Source organism: Gallus gallus, chromosome 3, assembly GCF_016699485.2.
Source record: "Gallus gallus isolate bGalGal1 chromosome 3, bGalGal1.mat.broiler.GRCg7b, whole genome shotgun sequence".
Classification (NCBI taxonomy): domain Eukaryota; kingdom Metazoa; phylum Chordata; class Aves; order Galliformes; family Phasianidae; genus Gallus; species Gallus gallus.
This window is the reverse complement of record NC_052534.1, coordinates 9,139,478-9,157,407: the sequence shown is the minus strand read 5'-3', so window position 1 is coordinate 9,157,407 and position 17,930 is coordinate 9,139,478. Positions and strand designations below refer to the sequence as shown.

At 38.1% G+C, this 17,930-nt stretch overlaps 1 protein-coding gene across 15 annotated transcripts in view; it reads right to left on the bottom strand.

The window, feature by feature from the left end:
• The window catches only part of PPP1R21 (protein phosphatase 1 regulatory subunit 21), a 29,980-nt gene that overhangs the window by 10,074 nt on the left and 1,976 nt on the right, over positions 1-17,930 (bottom strand). For 3 of the 15 annotated variants that reach the window (XM_046938716.1, XM_046938713.1, XM_025148650.3), the window contains 14 exons: positions 17,500-17,618; positions 16,940-17,033; positions 16,788-16,856; positions 16,240-16,386; positions 14,335-14,436; positions 13,518-13,682; positions 13,364-13,422; positions 10,882-10,976; positions 9,013-9,065; positions 6,782-6,931; positions 2,797-2,898; positions 2,635-2,723; positions 1,823-1,959; positions 1,592-1,684 (listed from right to left, as the gene is read on the bottom strand). In XM_046938716.1, the coding sequence (XP_046794672.1) occupies positions 1,592-1,684; positions 1,823-1,959; positions 2,635-2,723; positions 2,797-2,898; positions 6,782-6,931; positions 9,013-9,065; positions 10,882-10,976; positions 13,364-13,422; positions 13,518-13,682; positions 14,335-14,436; positions 16,240-16,386; positions 16,788-16,856; positions 16,940-16,945 (1,267 nt within the window). In that variant the 5' untranslated portion in view covers positions 16,946-17,033; positions 17,500-17,618. The remainder of the gene's footprint in view (positions 1-1,591; positions 1,685-1,822; positions 1,960-2,634; positions 2,724-2,796; positions 2,899-6,781; positions 6,932-9,012; positions 9,066-10,881; positions 10,977-13,363; positions 13,423-13,517; positions 13,683-14,334; positions 14,437-16,239; positions 16,387-16,787; positions 16,857-16,939; positions 17,034-17,499; positions 17,619-17,930) is intronic. The other 12 variants (XM_015278064.4, XM_040697023.2, XM_046938719.1 and 9 more) reach the window with 7 other exon arrangements.

The following is a 17,930-nucleotide window of genomic DNA, read 5'->3' as shown; positions in this document are numbered from 1 at the left end:
ATACTCTCAGTTGTTCAGTAGATTACCATAGGTGGCTGTTCATGATTAGAACAGACACTACGCCTGCTACAGACAGCAGAATAAAGAAACACGTTGAAGTGTGCTCTGTGTCCCAAAAACCATAACTATACAGGGAAGACAAGCTCCCACTGACCTAGCACTTAATTTCCAAAGTACATTTTCTACTTCCACATACTTACACCAGGACACAAGAGATAGATAATAAACATTACTAACAATTCTAAGTCTGAAGCTTACGCAACCTAAAAGGGTAGGGTATTTTAACTGTCAGAGCAAATCTAAAAGGCTACCAGAACTATACAGCACAGGAAGAGGAATTCTAAACTTCTTTCAGGCAAAATAGTCTTCTGAGGGTGGGGAACAAACAAAGAACATTACCAACACACAGAGAACTTTCTGAAAGCAATTTACAGAGAAGCGTTAGTTTCACAAGTAAATGTTTCACAGCTACAAAAATGAGAACTCTAGTCATTATCACCAGAAGTTTTAATCTGATGTAAGCTTAAGGAATTGGAGTTACATTTGGGTTAGGGAAGGTAGAGAGAAACTACAAATCAAGAATTCTCTCATATGGGAGTCTGAGGCGTTGCAACGTTTCCGTTGCTAACTGACGAGTTCTGACAGTTTTCTTCAGTCTTTTCTAAGTCTTCTTTACTTCTTTTGTTAAGTACAATTTATGCTGATGTTACATTAGAGAAACCATACTAAGAGGCAAAAGGTACACATCAAACTTATCTATGCTGTAATACTGTCTGGCTTAGTAAGTCAATGTGTTTGACCTATGAATCTCTAATGTAATCATTTAGTTAAACTAAAGATTCTATAAAATTAGGTAGTACTATTGACATTATTACTCACAGATTAAAAAACAAAACACATTGTTTAAATTAAGACCTTAATGTTTATATAGCTGACTGGTATCAAATCAGTTCAACTATAATAATTACTCTCCTCAGAATAGCTACCCAGGAACAGATGTTACAGGATATATAGAAACGTTATTACTTTAAAACTCCTTGAGCGTTAACCAAACAGTACTCCACTAGAAATATAAGGGACATGGATGCATTATATAAAAGAGTATGCCATTAAGAAGGAAGAAGTTGTTTTAATTTTGAAACTATCTTCCTCATCACCTTTGGTTATACAGCCATGTTAAAAAAAAAAGTGTAATCCACTTGAAATCTAAGAAAACTTTCATTTTGATGGTAGTGCCAGGTCAACCTTATGTAAATAGGGAATACATACATTTACAACATCCCATTCTGTATACGTTTAATTACAACAATAGAGTTCAGAAAGTAAGGTGACACAGCTCAGGAAGGTCTAGAGTGTCACAAGTTAATGTTCCAGAAACTCACAAGAACTAAGCTAACAGAACAGAGTAGCAAAAAAACATTCGTGGATGACAAAAACTTGTACTCAGCAGATGTAGTTTCAGTCTACAAAGGCAAAACAGATCAGATTTACTACGTACTACACATTTAACATTACAACAGAAAGTCCATGTCTGCTGTGTTGAAAGACTAAGGATGAAAACTGAAACCTACCACTACTCATGTAGCCTCACCTTTTAGGATGTCATGAGACCCATGAAGGCTTGCAGCAATGTTTGTAAACACCAAGCTGTAATTTGTTCGCAGTAGTCCTTCTGGTTTTGTACCTAAAAGTACCATGAAAAAAAAGAGAAAAGTTAGAACTCTATCATTAGTGAAAAGGTTAACTCCAAAAAAGTTAACTCTAAAAATCTAGCACTGGTTCCTCCTAGCCTCACAGCAACTGAGCCCAAACTGGCACTTACTTGGTAAAGCAAGAAGACTAACATATGTGTGTAGCTTCTCAAAGATCGCCGTCAACCTTTTCATGTCTCTGTGTAGCTCCATATTTCTAGCCTTTAAAGCAGCTGTGCAAAGAGAAGACTCACACTCTTCTTCCAAACTAGGAATATGATTTTTAAACACACACAAAAAAACAAATCAGCAAATATCTTACATAAGAATTTCAAGATCTTGGGGGTGGATGGGTAGTTCTTTCTACATGGCTAGTCCAAAGAAGCAGTAAGAGGTTATTTTAGAAAAGTTAACTTATTGAAGTTACACAGCAAAGGTACAAAGAAATCATAAAAAGCTCTTTCTTCTTCTTAACCCAAAACCTCTTTTTAAGTCTTCCTTTGCACTGACAAAGCACCTCCCTTTGACCAACTCAGGAGCACACATTTTCACTACAGAAGGGATGTGCATCTGACAGTTTTGCTATACATATGGAACAGCAAAATCTTCAGACAGGCCCAAGAAATTAACAGTTTCGGTGTATAATACCTAAAAAGTACCAACACTACTGAGTAACACAATTAAACATTGAAGTCTGTACAGCTTTTATTAAAGCCAAACTTCAAGGGGAAAAAAATATACTGGCTCAGTTCTAATGTCTACTGGAAAAATGACAAAAAATGAGAAAGCATAACCTAAAGGCTCAAGAAACAGTATGCAAAGAAAATTTCTGCCTTTTAATCTAAGGTGCTTTAAGGTTTGACTTAATATTTGAGTTGTAGACATTGTCAAGGTTACAAATCTGACAGTGCCCCTTCAATTTGATCTATTAAACTGGAAGTACCTTTTCAACTGATAAGGAAGAATCTTCCTTAAAAAGCATAAATACGAAGCTAAATGTTCTGAAAAGGCCTTCAATTTCACAGCTGTTTCCTGGAAAGAAAAACAACGTAAGTATTTCTGCTCTGTAAAAGTCTTTTACAATACTAAAAGTAAGAAATCTTACCAGGACTGTCACAGTATCTTCTGTAATACTCTCAAACAACTGAAGCATTCCTTCCTCCAGAGGGCGAACATAAAAAGCATTTTCATGAAGATACTGTGAGAACTGAGTACAGAGAGAGATTTGAGATGGTGCTTGCTGCAGACTCTCAAACTGTTTCACATTTAACAATAGAAAATCAATTTTAACACAGTATCTCTCACTTTAAATGATGCCCAAGACATTATCAATAAAATAAAATCAAGTGACGTACATCCCCTTCCTCCACATGGCACGCAAACATACACCTTGAGGGAAAACAAAGACAGTAATGGAAATCCAGGCAAACCCCTCCCGTGTATAACTCTGCCACATCCCCTTATCTACCTATACCTGCCATGCACAGCACACCTGGGTTTTTGACTATAAAAAACTTTGCGTTACTTGCTCAACTACATCAAATTAAGGCCAGATCCATGCACTCAGCAGGTCACCAAAACAAGCTGTGCCACCTTCCTCCCAGCTCCTGCTCTCTTGTCAGCCCTTGTACTACTAATCAGCACAAGCATTTCAATGGTTCTGTGGTGCAAAGTAGTGAAAAACTGAACTGAGTTAGAACTGACTGCAAGAGAGATGTATGCTAATATTTTATGTTTCCAGTCCAGTCTTCCATGTGGGTAAGTATGCTTATGCCAGTGCAAAGGACGGAGGGGTAACTGAGCAAAGGGGGAATGGCTGCTGTCAGCAAATGTGACAGTTAAGAGAAATCCTGAAACTCTGGCCCCATTGCACTGCCCATCTTTCCCAAAATATGCTTAAATAAATGTTATGGCTAATTTATCCTTCAAAAAAAGTAAGCCAGAAACCAAAAGTATTCACTCAAGCTCTTCAAAATAAACACTGGTGGTACTCTCAGGATTAAGAAATTTAACAATGTAGATATAAGTATCATAGCATTACAGAATCTTTTCCACAATTGATACTGGTGATCACAGTTTACCCCACAGAAAGACACTTCCACCTTTGGTTATTTATGCTACAACATTAAGTAAAGATCCCAGGCAAATAGGGTACAAGAAATTTTTCTTATTGTTATTATGTTGCAGTAACACAGTGTTAACAAGAAGAGATGCCAAGCTCTTATGCACGCATGCATAAATCTGGATGGAATTATGGTCAGTTCCTAAATCTAAGGAAAAAAAGTGCCACATGCAGAAAGCTCCTGCCTTGTGTCGCGAGGACTGGAATTATCTGGCATGATGCTGAAGCCCCAGCAGAAACCAGCAATCAAATGCTTAAGGAGAAAAGGAATACTTGAACCTGGAAAGGAATTGTCCACATCTATTTTGAGTGTCTGGTGGGGAAAATAGCTTGAAAGCGCCAGACAAGACCTGGAGTTGGGGAAAAACAGATCAGCGCAAGTGTGCTAAGTCACTGCATGATACTTGTCTCATTTTCTGCATTAAGGGAGGCTTTTGAAGCACTCAGTGGAGAAGCTAAGACCACACTGAGAATACCTGTCAAGCAAGTAGGTATGTTAACTGAAGATACAGGAGCAATAGCAGCTTCAGTGAGTGACACAAGAGACTTTGTTGCTGGGAAATCACCACGAAAGCTGTGAGGTAGAATGCACTACAGCATTTAGGTCATAAACATACAAGAATAAAGGCAGGCTACAAGAGAACTCATGACAGCAAAACCTAAACAACTATCCAGAGAGAAGAATCAAATTAGAGTTGTGATTAAGTTGCACCTTTCAGCTGTGTGAAAGCACTTTTCTCTGCTGAAAAACAAAGAACTGTTCATTAGGACATTAAGACAAAAACATACATGAGAAATTATGTCTGTGAAACCCAATTTATCTGACCAGGGCAAATGGCAGTAGTATCTGTGGAATCCAATCACCACCCTAGGCCAGATAAACAAGGAGACAGTTTCTGCTCCAAAGAACTTGAAAGATAACAAAATCACAGTTTTCAAAAGAAGGAAGTGCCATTCAGAGTATTATTAGTGAAGCAAGAATACACTATTCTCAAACGAAGATCTACACTGAACCTCTGGAAAAGCTTATTCTAGATTATATAGGTAAAAGGATTGAGAAAGTAAATTGAATAGGATTTCTCTAGCTGATAAATATCCACAAAAGCATATTTGTTGCCTGTAACGAGATTGAAGGAGGTCCTCCCAAAACCAGAAAGTTTTTGCAACAGTTTACATTTGCTTCTACAGGTGTTATACAGCCATTCAATGAAGGAGACAAACAAGATTTTCCAAGTCTGAGCCATACAAACTACTAAGTTGAAATCATCAGTTGAATCATAAAACACTGGGTCATCTAGCAGCTTTAACACATTTGTCCACCTATGCTACTTAGTCAACAAGTCAGGTGTTAAAGCAATTTTATTCCAAAGCATACATACATGGACCTCCTGCATGGACCTCGTGAATATTTGTTCACAAAATTATTATCTATGCTTCAAGGCACAGAAAGAAAAACTCAAAAGATGCAACTTCAGAACTCTGGAAGATACCCTAAGAAATCACCCCTTTGAGTTGTAAAGGAAGAGTCAGGTCAGGTTTCTCAATGCCAGCATACTTTAAGTCATCATAGAATGGCCTGGGTTGAAAAGGACCACAATGATCATCGAGTTTCAACCCCCTGCTATGTGCAGGGTCGCCAACCAGCAGACCAGGCTGCCCAGAGCCACATCCAGCCTGGCCTTGAATGCCTCCAGGGATGGGCCCTCCACGAGCTCCTTGGGCAACCTGTTCCAGTGTGTCACCACCCTCTGGGTGAAAAACTTCCTCCTAATATCCACCCTAAACCTCCCCTGTCTCAGTTTAAAACCACTCCCCCTTGTGCTATCACTGACCACCCTCATAAGCAGTCGTTTCCCCTCCTGTTTATATGCTTCCTTCAAGTACTGGAAGGCCACAATGAGATCTCCCCAGAGCCTTCTCTTCTCCAGTCTTTTCTCACAGGAGAGGTGCTCCAGCCCTCTGATCATCTTAGTGTCCCTCCTCTGGACCTGCTCCAAGAGCTCCACGTCCCTCCCGTACTGGAGGCACCAGGCCTGGACAAAGTACTCCAGATGGGGCCTCACAAGAGCTGAGTAGAGGGGCACAATCACCTCCCTCTCCCTGCTGGCCACCTCTTTTTTAATGCAGCCCAGAACACAGTGGGCCTTCCAGGCTGCAAGCGCACACTGCTGGCTCAAGTCCAGCTTCTCGTCCACAAGAACCCTCAAGTCCTTCTCCACAGGGCTGCTCTCAAGGAAATCTTCCCCCAGCTCGTATAAAAACCTGGGATTGCCCCAACCCAAGTGCAGCAGCCTGCACTTGGCCTTATTGAACCTCATTAGGTTTTCATGGGCCCACTTCTCCAGTCTCTCCAGGACCCTCTGGATGGCTTCCCTTCCTTCCAATGTATTGACTGCACCGCTCAGCTTGGTGTCTTGAAGCTTCAGAACACTTACAAGAGAGCTCTTCACATAGGCAGCCCAAAATAAATTATAGAGTTATTTGACAAGTGAACAGTCTCCTTCACAAACCTATCTTACATCCAGTTTATTTCACGTTGTAGTTACACCCTCCAAACACAGGACCTCCTGTCTAAACATATTCCATACCCCAGTATGTTTTCCTACTACTTGTCCAACTAAGACAAGCATCCAGGTAGCACCGCAACACTTAAATAATCAGGTGAACTCCTCAACAATGCACTTCCATTTAACATTTCAAAAGCAAAGCTTTGATTTGATGACCATGCTGCTGCTCTCCATGCTGTTATTTTAACAAAAGCATAGAGGAAAAGGATTCTTCGCAACCATCCCTTTGCACATGGACAATCCACCCATCAGAAAAGACCTCTCATGCAAAAGAGCTTGCCTCTCAGGAGCACATTTACAGCTTTCCAGTAAAGATGCTACAAGTTTCCATGACTAAGATTATTCACTCAGGAAAGTCTATATAACTGAATATACATACAGATGTAATCAGAACATTTTACCTTCTGATTTAATGGTGATATAGTGTCTGTTGCAGAATCAATGGGAAAGATCTGGACCTTCTGCTCAGTATACGTATGAAAATTCAGTAGAGCTGTTACAATTTCTTGCACAAAAGACAATGCCTGGCCAGCAAGGTCTCGTAACTTGAGCTGTGAAAACAGTTATAAAATTGACTGTATGACATGAACCTATTTAAATACAAAAAACATTCTATGTTTACATACAAGAAAAATGCTATGACTTCTTTCCTACTAGTTCAACCTAAAACAACAGCAATCATTTAGAACTTATTTTAAAAGTTTTTTAATATACTGCAACACAATTTAGAATCGTATGTTTTTCTGTGATGAAACGTATCCCATGCAACAGATGATGCTTGCTTTTGCTCTACTGCTCAAACTATGGGCCATAAGAACAACGGCAGTTACTATAATGACAGACTTCTGAAGATCAATAGATTAAATACTGATGACAGGTCAGTTCTGTAAGAATACTAATGATGAGAAGGCTTTAATGACTGGCCGTAAGGAAGCTTAACTAGGTACTGAAAAAACAATGGGATAAATGAATAAAAGGTGCCTGCTTATTCTGTTTAGTAGCACTCAATTCTCCCACCTGGACAGAACTGAGCTGCTGCTCTCACTAGGCTGCTCTTTAGCTTTACTGCAGTAGGAAAGTATCTGAGAAACAAATTCAACATGGGGCAGTCCAAAAATCCCAAAGGCAATGAAGAAGAAAACCATGTTCTACTGTGGATATAAAAGACAGAATAGTATGACATTGCAGGCAAGAATGAGCTACTCTTCAGCGATGAGCTGGTAATACTCCAGTGAAGCATTAAATGAAGTGAATCTAAACTGTGGGTCAGGTTTAGGGGGCAAATAACACAGTTATTATACTCAGTTCATGTATATCTACTAATTATGCAAGGAAGGAATGCAGACCATTATACTTTTTTTGCTGTCCTTCATGCTGCAGTCAGTGCTTCTACAATAGAATGGCAAAGAGTCATAAAAGTCTGTCCCAGAACATTTTCAAAATTGCAGATCATTAAATGTGAAGTCTTCTCACAAAGCACTACCACACAACAGCAAAGGGATAAACTCTGTGCAGTTATTCAGATTTTTTCTCGTACTCAGCAACAGGCTGAATTAAGACCACTTCCATCACAGGACTGTACAGAAGGTTGTTAGTTCTCACAGCAGACTTATGAGGAAAAAGGTCACTTGCCTCTATCTCTAAGGAAAGGAGAAAGCAGCTATGTGAAACCTTTCTACAGAGAAATGTGAATGCACTACCTCAAAGGTTCTAGTTATACAGGTTGGACTAACCACCTTCTCTGCATCAGAGCCCATTGTCATTGATAGCACAGCAGTGCAGTCAGTACTAACATTAAAGTATCTCATTTACTCCAGTTAAATCCCTGATATGTTTAGAAATTCACACAGAACTACAGCACATTTTTTAATACCGGGGAAATCGCATTCCCAAGGAAGTTGGTGATATTACAGTAATGAACTCACACTGTTTGAAGTTATTTACTAATATTTAAATGATCAAGTGGAATTTGGCTGCAGTAAAAAAGTGATTTGTCTGGAAGTATTTCATAAAGTGTGGGTGCACCTCACAGAGTTCTCAAAATTACACGATTTATTCCTTGAAAGTATTACAAGCAATGCAAGTGATATTAACTAGTACAGTACTCTAGTGTACACCAATGCATTTTACAAACCAAAACATCCTTTGGAGCTCCAGTAATGCAACTAATGAAGCTGACTTTCAGCGAAATGGAATTTAAAGTAACAAAACTTCTTTTTTCAACAAGAAGTTTCAATCTTCTAAACTAAAGCATCTTTAAAAATAAAATGTTAAAGTTTTAACAATGCAGGTTGGCACTGCAAAAAAGAATATTTCATGCAACTTTTACTGAAGAAATATTTCAGCCTTTTTGCCACTCTACCTATGGAAGTATAATTGAATTAAAACCTACAACAATCACCATCCAGGAGTTAATGAACTAGGTCTAGGTCAGGGTGAGATGAGCAGTTAAGCAGTAATAACCCAAGAGAAAAGCATCTTTAAGAAGTGCAGAGGCTTTGTGGATAGAACTTTCCTTGGAGTGCCAGGATAGGCCATCTTCTGCCACTTTGGGTTGCTAAAATGGCTGGTTTTATGCAACACCTGTGTAGAAAGTTACTTCTTCATATATGAAGTCCCAAGAAGTGCTTACCTGATATCTTCTGTTGTGCAATGGTACATTCAGAGCGTTGTACCGATTAGATCCTACAGAGCAGAAATTGAGATATGTTCTTATTAAAACACTTTTTTTTTTTTAGGAAAACATTTATTGGCATACAGCAGTTTAAATGAAAATTTCATTGCAGTAACATTATAATTTCATAGAAATAATAAAAAACTGGAAGAACTGATTTAATGAGGTTGGACTAATCACTGTCATTCAAGAATTGTTCCTATGACTAAGTGGAGAGAAAGTATGTCCATGTTTGCCCTGTAAGAGTTTGATTTAATTACCTGAACACCCTAAATTTGATAGGAAACAAAGGAATCTTCTTGCACAGAAAGGCAGAGCATCTGGGACGATTATTCAAATAACAAATGAGCACACTTTTTTAAAGAGACAGAGGGATATTTATACCCCAAGAACAGCTTACAAAGACTAAGTTCTTAAAAGAGAAACAGATCCATTCTCAATTAAATGCAACAAGCACACATGTTATTGGCATACAAAGAAAACTTATACCTTCTTACTCTTTTTTTCCTGTTATTCACAATGGAATCCATAGCAAACAAACATTTCCTAACTTTCCCTCATTCTTCTATCACTTAAGAGCTTTCCATTCCTGCAGCGTTTTCTACACAAGCAAAAGTATGCTATGCGATCATGGCAGTTGAGTAAGCAGATAAATTACTTGCATCCAAGTTCTTGCTACAAGGACAACCACCCGGAGATATCAGCCAAAGAAGGCAGAGAAGCATAAACAAGAAGATAGTAGGCAAAGCTCCTTACTTGTGAGAGGAATGAAGGGGAAAAAAAAAGGGATATCAACTCAAAGCACTGATATCTAAGCATATTATGCTGTATGAGGATCAACATTTTGTGAAGAGAAGGATCTGTTTTATTTCTTTATTTTTTTTTCCCCAAGCCAAGACTCACAGGATTGCCAGCACAGAACCTGGATGGCTCATCCCTGCACCACTCAGCCAGATCAGCTTTTAGAGAATGGAAGGCTAGTTTGAACATTTTTCACAGAGCTTAGAACCTCATGAAAAGGCAAAAGCTTCTACCAATAAAACCCATAAGAAAGACAAGAAGCAGCCTAGTTTTGCTTTTCCAAACTATCTTACCAACAACAGCTTTTTCACTATTCCAGATTCCCAGATTCTCCTACTCTCACTGCCAAAAGAGTAGAGACTGACATATGCTTAAGTACAACCTCATTTTCAAGCTATTGAAAACAGTACCCAACACTGATCTTGCACATATTGATTTTGGTACCAAAATAGTCCTTCAGGTTAAAAGTCCCTGTTCCAAAAAATCAAAGTACCGTTTCCTTGAAAATATGAGTGAGCCCAAGATAACAGATGAATAAGTAGTTGTCTGAGTGTTTTCTAATCAGAGATGTGACAGACTTCCCACAAAGCATAGATCATTACTTAATGTATTTCCATAGCTACTAGCTTATCTTTGGTTTAATGGGACTCTAAATACACTGACAGTAACAGTCTTTGAGATGAAAACCTAAAGAAGTGGTGAAAGATGAAAGTTTCTCAATACTCTGTCAACACTAAGCAACACAAGCAGTAAGTTACTCAAAAGCCTTTTCAAGTTTCAATTTTCATTTTATATATATAATATTTGACATTTCACGATCACTAAACAAAAAGTTGAATGTAATCACTGGATGGTTTGGGTTGGAAGGGACCTTTAAGAATACCAATTACAATTAGCACTAGGTGCCTGTTTAGGATGCCCAACTTTTCTTACATCTAATGCATTTTAAGTCTTGAAGTGCATTTCCTCCAGATGAACACCCAAAAGTAAAGAGGGCTAAAAAATGTACACCAAGGCAATACGTACTTGTGTCATTAAAAGGTACTTTTTCATTGATTATGCATAGGGATTCTTCCAGTCTACTGCCCAAAGCTGCTTGAAGATTCTTTAACTGCTGCTGACTAAATAACAGAACAAAAACAAACACAGAAAAAAAAGCACACACATATACATTGTAAAACTTTAAAAGTTAATCTGTTTCACCACCACCTTAGCTCACCCTAAGCAACCCTTGAGCACACAGGACAGGTCACTCTCTGATGTCAGAAAGAGGAGAGTAAGAGTCATCCTTTCTCCTTTGCGTCACATTTATGGTATGTGAATGTATTTTAATCATGAACAAATGCATTGAAAGATGCAACAAAACGCTGTAAATCCCAAATTCCCTTCTCAGTTTACTTTAATGTTGATCTTTACATTATTATCCAGTTCCACAGTTATTGCGTGTTGTATAGAAATATTATTTCCTACTGAAATTTGAATGGGAATGCAAAAGGGCCTTTGTTAGCTAACATACACTAGATACAATATTTCAACATACACATAGTGAAATGTTGACAATTCAGTAAATTGCCACATCATTAGACGCACCTTGAGAGCTTTTCAAAGCCCTGTATTTAAGCATTTTTACCATAGCACTTGTTCTCACAAGATTCTGCAAATTGTTCTGATACATTCTGAAGCATTTTTTTCCCCTAGATCTGCTTCACTTGCATCTGATTGCATACAGAGAGGCAAATCTGAGTTATTGTGACTATTAACAAGTCTAGGATAGAGATGAACAGTAAACTATTCCATCATTATATACAAAGACTACTGAGCATTTTTCAGACCAAAATTCTACACCTTACCAAACTTAGGCCCCCAAAATCTTCAATGTTTTGTTTCCAGTTTGACATCTAGAACTCCTGCATGTATATTGGAGGGTAGGAGGAAGGTGTCAAAGAGATAGTTTGTGTTTTCTTTTAATAAAACATTGAAACACGGAATTTTTTCAGGACTGACAGAGAAGAAGAATCCAAATAGACAAGCAATATATGCAGAAACTACCCAGTAAGTAGCTCATACACATTAACAAAGATCTTTCTTGAAGAACAGACCCCAAATTGCATAGAAACGGCATAGTATGAAATATGGTAGCATTAAGCATGACAGAAAAACTCAGACTAATTGTAGAAGATCAGATGTTTCCCTCTTATAAAATGAAGGAATGGCTTATAAATCATTTGATAAATTTTGATTCACATTTTGCCTTTTAATTTTCTAGGCATGCACACACACTGTCAAGTACTATATCCCTTGCCCTTCTAAGACAAAGCTTGCATTTAGAAGGAAAATGCATCCCTTCCACTGAAAAGCTGGGGAAAATATAAGATCATTCCTTCATGGAAGCACTATTAAAATAACGACCTGTTGAGCACTGGACATAATGGCTGAAATCACTAAATATCAGGCTTTATTTTTATGAGTCTCCCTTCTTAAATGGTAGGGACAATTTCTTACAGTGACATTAGTTACCCAGTCAGACACAACAGATATGCTTTACATTAGAAGTAGATTAAGACAGTGCTTTTCTTTTCTTAAAGATCTCTTTAAATAATCCCCAAAAACTGCAAACAAGCTGCAGTAATACACAGCTTTCATCATCTTTTAAAAGTCATTCACAGGTGAATTCACAATGGTTGTTTAATTAGAGTTAGTAGAATTCAAGTATCTTTGTAACTACCAAAATAACACATACACTTCCAAGATTACTATTGCAAGGAAGTTTTCCATCTGACCACTGAGCATTATTACGCATTTTATCCATTACAATAAAGATTATATGGCAGTTTTTTTTCCTAAATGCACCATAATAAGGAACTTCAGAAAAGTACACCCTAACTTGATCTGGCCTGCAGTCTAACTTCCCATTTTCTACAACTTGGCTTCAATACAGTAAGAGTATTCTAAACTAGCAATAGAATCCTTGAGCAAAGGAAACCACCTTCAAATATTCTAGCTGAGTGTTCTACCCAAAGAAAAAGCTACTGTTTAGGAGGCAATGGGGGGGGGAGGTTGAAGATTGGAAGAATGAGAGGGAGTTCTTAAAGCTTTTTAGTTGGTTGTCTTGGCGTATCTTACATAAGATTTCTGAGTTTTTTTGTTGTTGTTTGTTCCACCTCCCCTCCCTGCCATGTGCAGCTTTTATAAACTCCTATCTTAGTTTCATGCAAGTTCAGTAGCTCCCCTTTACAGTTCATAGTGTTCAATTACAAGCACTCATCTACTTCACAGCTACCTAAAACATTCCAGCAGACAAAATCACTCAGTAAGAGCTGCCTCTGGATCTGATGGTCTAAGTTACACACTCAGCAGAATGAAGAAGACACACCTGCACCATCTTGATAATATGCTGTTGCCTCATATTTGCTGTTTATCAACTTTTTTAAAAACATTATTACTCTTTAAAAGTAATCAAGTTAATCTTTTAAATCAAGTTGTCATTATATTAAATAAGAACACTTACCATTCTTCGGTTCGAAGCCTACAGTCCTTAGCTTCTCTTTCTAGTGTCTGAGACTTGATCTTTATGCAAGAAGATAATCTCACAATGTAATTACTGACAGAGCAAAACATTTCAACACTTTTTAAACTTGTCACGTAACAGAAAAGCTCCTTACTTCCAATTTGGATTTATCATTCTGCAGCTTTTCAATGGTATCCGTGTATTTCCTTGTTAAGCTGTCCACCACAGCTTGATGCTGGGCAGCATCACTTTCCAGAACTTCCAGTTTAGTTCTCAGCTCTGCTTCTAACCGTTTATGCTGCTCATCCGCTTCAAAGTACTAAAGCAAGAAAAGAAGATCTTGCATAAGTTTCATTTCACTGTGGAATCTAGCTCTGAGTTACACTAATGCTCAGGTTCAAAACAAGTACAAGCAGAAATTCTACGTTGTTGTGTACAGAAATAAAAGATTCAGGAGCCAAGTACCTTCTGCTTACCAAAAGATGTGTAATATCAAACACTTAAAATACTACTGGTGGAACTTTGAGAAATTAAACTTGAACCACAAGGTCCTCTGCTCACATTTTTAAAAACAAAGTGATATGTATTCTTGACTCAATTATGGCAATTTGCAGAAAATATGTCAGGCTTCAAAGCAGCTCCAAAACTGCTAGTCTAATCTAGGAGTTTCCAACTCAGTAAGAACTGCATGACTATCTCCAGTAGATTTTCAACTTTTAGTGACAGCTAATTTAAGTGAGAAAAACATCGTTATATGAAACACTTCACATATAGTCTTAAGAACCTGAAGTCAAGATAGTTTCTAGTTTGACAGGGGAATATATTTATAAGCAATACAGTCGGATCTAATCTACTATTTTGCATGCAACTAAGTGCCCAAGCACACTACATTTTAGGTGCTGTTTTATTTACTTCATCATTGTTTGTGTGACCAGTTTTATCAACTAAAGAAAGACTAAAATCTTACTCACAAGTATATGCAGTCGTTCGTTCTCTTCTATCTTCTTCTGAAGATCTTCATTGAAGACACTTTTCTGCTCTTGACTCAACTGAGATGAAGATTCTGCACTTTTCTAAAGGAAAACAGATGCATGCATTATACCCAAGTACGTGGTGGTACCCAAAGCACAATCTCAGGTGTCTGAAAATGCATCGCAATCACTAATTTCCAACAGAAGCACATGAATACGTATTCCACTGAAACAAACATCTCTAATAACACACAATATTGCACACAGCATTAGCTTAAAAGCAGCGCTTTTTCCTTCACGTTTTTACTGTACTGTAGTAGGACGCTCATTTAGTGAGGGCTCAGGAAGCCTCTACACAGACTTCACATTCACTCTCATGAAATGGCTTCTATAGGCAGGTTCAGATTTGACATTATTTGAACCTTGCATGATTCCAAGCAGCCAGTAACATTAAAACCTACGCTTACTTAGTTCCAGGAGCTACATATAAGACACATTTCGCCCCATCAAGCATCCATGTTTAAGCTGGCCTGGTCACACGAGAGATGAGGAACAACCACAGAAAGCACTCTACACTCTGCCACCAAATGGTGCAAAGTGGCACAGGAGAGCACAAGGACTATGAACTAGGACACTTGAAACACAGGCATATGTTCCCCTCTTTCTCAAAGGGCTGCAGTCTGACATAAATTACCCATCAGAAACAATCTAAACAGACATAGATGCAATCTACTTAGTCTCCCACCAACAAGAATCATAAGTAAGGATGATATGGAATTTAGTAGGCTTCTATTCAATAGAACGTACTCAGAGAAACCCTACAGGTAAAACTGCCATCTAGGTATGTTCTATTTAATATAAAGATGCCTTAAAATAATATAGAACTGGGCATTCTGGCAGTTGAATATGAAAGGAATAAATAAATAAATCAGTGGTGATGGCTCACAAAGCTCTTCAAGCCAGGCTGAGGTCCTTCCAAATTTGGAAGCATCTAGTGAAGCTACAAGTTACATAACTTGAAATAAGAAAAGGACCAAAACGCATTTTTAAGAGTCTACTGTGGTTATTAATGTAAATCAGTGGCACTGCACTTGTCAAGCAAGCAGATAACAATGCACAGGTGTTTAGGGAAAACAAAGGAAGATGAGCACATCATTAATCAGTTGAGTGACTTTTTTAACATCAGTCTGCACAGCTGACATCACACATTTTGGGGGATGCTCAAAGAGATGAGAAGACCAAAGAGATTTTTCCTGAAAAGAATCATGACAGTATCAAAGCGTGCTTGAGGAAATTATTCAAGTCCAGACACACCACCTCTGAAATTCTGATACTACCTACAGAAGACGTAGCCAGTCTTAGACATCTGAAGAACATGCTAGAGCCAGATTTGATCAGCACACATTCTGACAAAGAAAGATCTCGGCATTGAAATTATTCTGCCATTTTAAAACAATACAAGGAAAACCAGCTAAGACCTTATATGAAATCTAAGAGCCCATCACAAATTCTACAGTCTAAGGCTGAAGAGTTATACACCAAGATGGCAGCGCAAAGAAGCGGGCAGCAGAGCTAGAAAAGACAGTCGTTTTCCTTCATAACAGTAGATTAATCACAGGGCACCAAGATCATCCTCAGCCATTTAAACATTTAATAAATATCTCAAGAGGGGAACAGCAATTCAGCATCAGCTAGCAGACGCACCAGAAATAGAAGTGAAGAGCTACTTCACATATATGTATAACTAATTGTGGAAATTTTCTCTAACGTGCCTGTTATCAGCTAAAGTTCTGACAAGAACATACAGCTCAAGTCCTAATAATAACAAGTGTTAGAAATCAGGATAAAACGTTGACAGCCGATTAAGAGATATGCTAGCAAACTGTTTGCATCCTTAGCACAAACCTTGTTCTTCTTGCCCCTAGTTTCACTTAATGAAAGTTCATCTTGAAGCAACTCCACTCGCTTGGCAAGCTGCTGATTTCGAAAGGTCAGGCTGTCCATTTCTTGTTGCAATTTTCTCAGCGATTGGTCCTTCATCTTCAATTGCTCCTTGATGACAAAAAAGCCCAATTTAAAAAAAACAACTTTAACACATTTTAATAAAAAAGCATAAAAAGAACTCATTAAAAATAGTCTTTCTTCCATATTTGACCAGTGACAAGATAAAGAAGCACTGCTTTTAAACTAAAAAGTGTTCTACTTCCTTTAGCTGCCTGCAGATCACTCTCAAGTAGATACTTAATTCTATAAATGAATCATTAAGAAGCAACCTTCCGCTTTCAGAATATCAGCACCTACAGAATGCAATGAATACAGCAGCCACAGAACAGAAGTTCTTACTAAACTAATATCTTTCTTTTTCTCATCGTAATATCAAGTTCAAAAAACCTTCCATTTATCTATTTTGCCACAGCTTAATACACTTGACATGAGCAGTGTTTGGAGATTACCTTCAGAGATGCAGAGTTCGCTTGCTCATCTACAACCCCCTTTTTCAGTACTTGGTTCTGAGCTCGAAGCTGAAAAATAAAGAGATGCCATTAACTATGCAAGACAACCAAACAAAAGCCACTTGCTAGAATGTGCATAAAACATCGTATACTTTCATGACAGCACTAGATGTGCACGCTTCTTAAGGCATTCTGTTCAAGAAGGTAATTCCAGGTAGAAAAGTTGTACCAAGTTTGTATCCTGAACTGACAAGAAACAAGATGTTATTTCACCAGTTGAACTTCCTGAGTCAAGTACAAACACAATGCTTACTATCATGAAGATTAGATACTAACATACAGTACAGTTCTTGAAACCTTAAGACAGCTACGGAAAAGTTGCAAACCCTTGCTCAGATTCATTGCTACTTCTGCCTCTTCCTTCTTCTCCCCATAGCTGTCTATGATTGGCTTAGGAACATTAAGAGAAGCTCAGAATAAACAGTTAAAATGTCTTTCAAGAAGAACTTAGCTATACTATAAGGAAAAATACATATTACCAGTAGCAGCAAATAATCCAGAGAGCAGCTCAACAAACACCTGAGGAAAATATAACAAAGCATACAAGAAGTCCTCTCAGACTTTCTTATGAAGTTCACAAATCTGAGCTACAAATCACTAAGGTGGAATATAGCACTCAAGAAGCCTCTTTCCCAGTCACTTCACGGAGTACCTCTACCCTGTGGCAGTAAGGATACCAACAGCGTCAGCTTCCCAATTCTTGATGTGTGCTTGAATCCTGGTTTCTTTCTTCAATGGTAGTTTGTATTCATTTGATATGTTTTAGTCCAGCTGTTACAGATACAAATTAAAGGGGTTTGTATAGTCTTTGGGAACGCCTCTGGCAGAAGCATAGAAGGCAAGATTCAATGTGAATCAGCAACAGCAGACCTTTTCTGATGACTGAATATACTTCAGAAGGTCAAAACCCAATTGACATCGCTAAGCATAGGCTTTCACCCTGCAGTATTCCCATTGTGTTTCTAAGGCATCACAGAGGTAAGAAAAGAAACTTGCAAGAGCACCAGAGACTTCCAAGCACAGGGTGTCCCAGCAAGAAGAAGCAGTGCAGTAGCTTTCAATTCCTCTTTCTGACACAGCCCA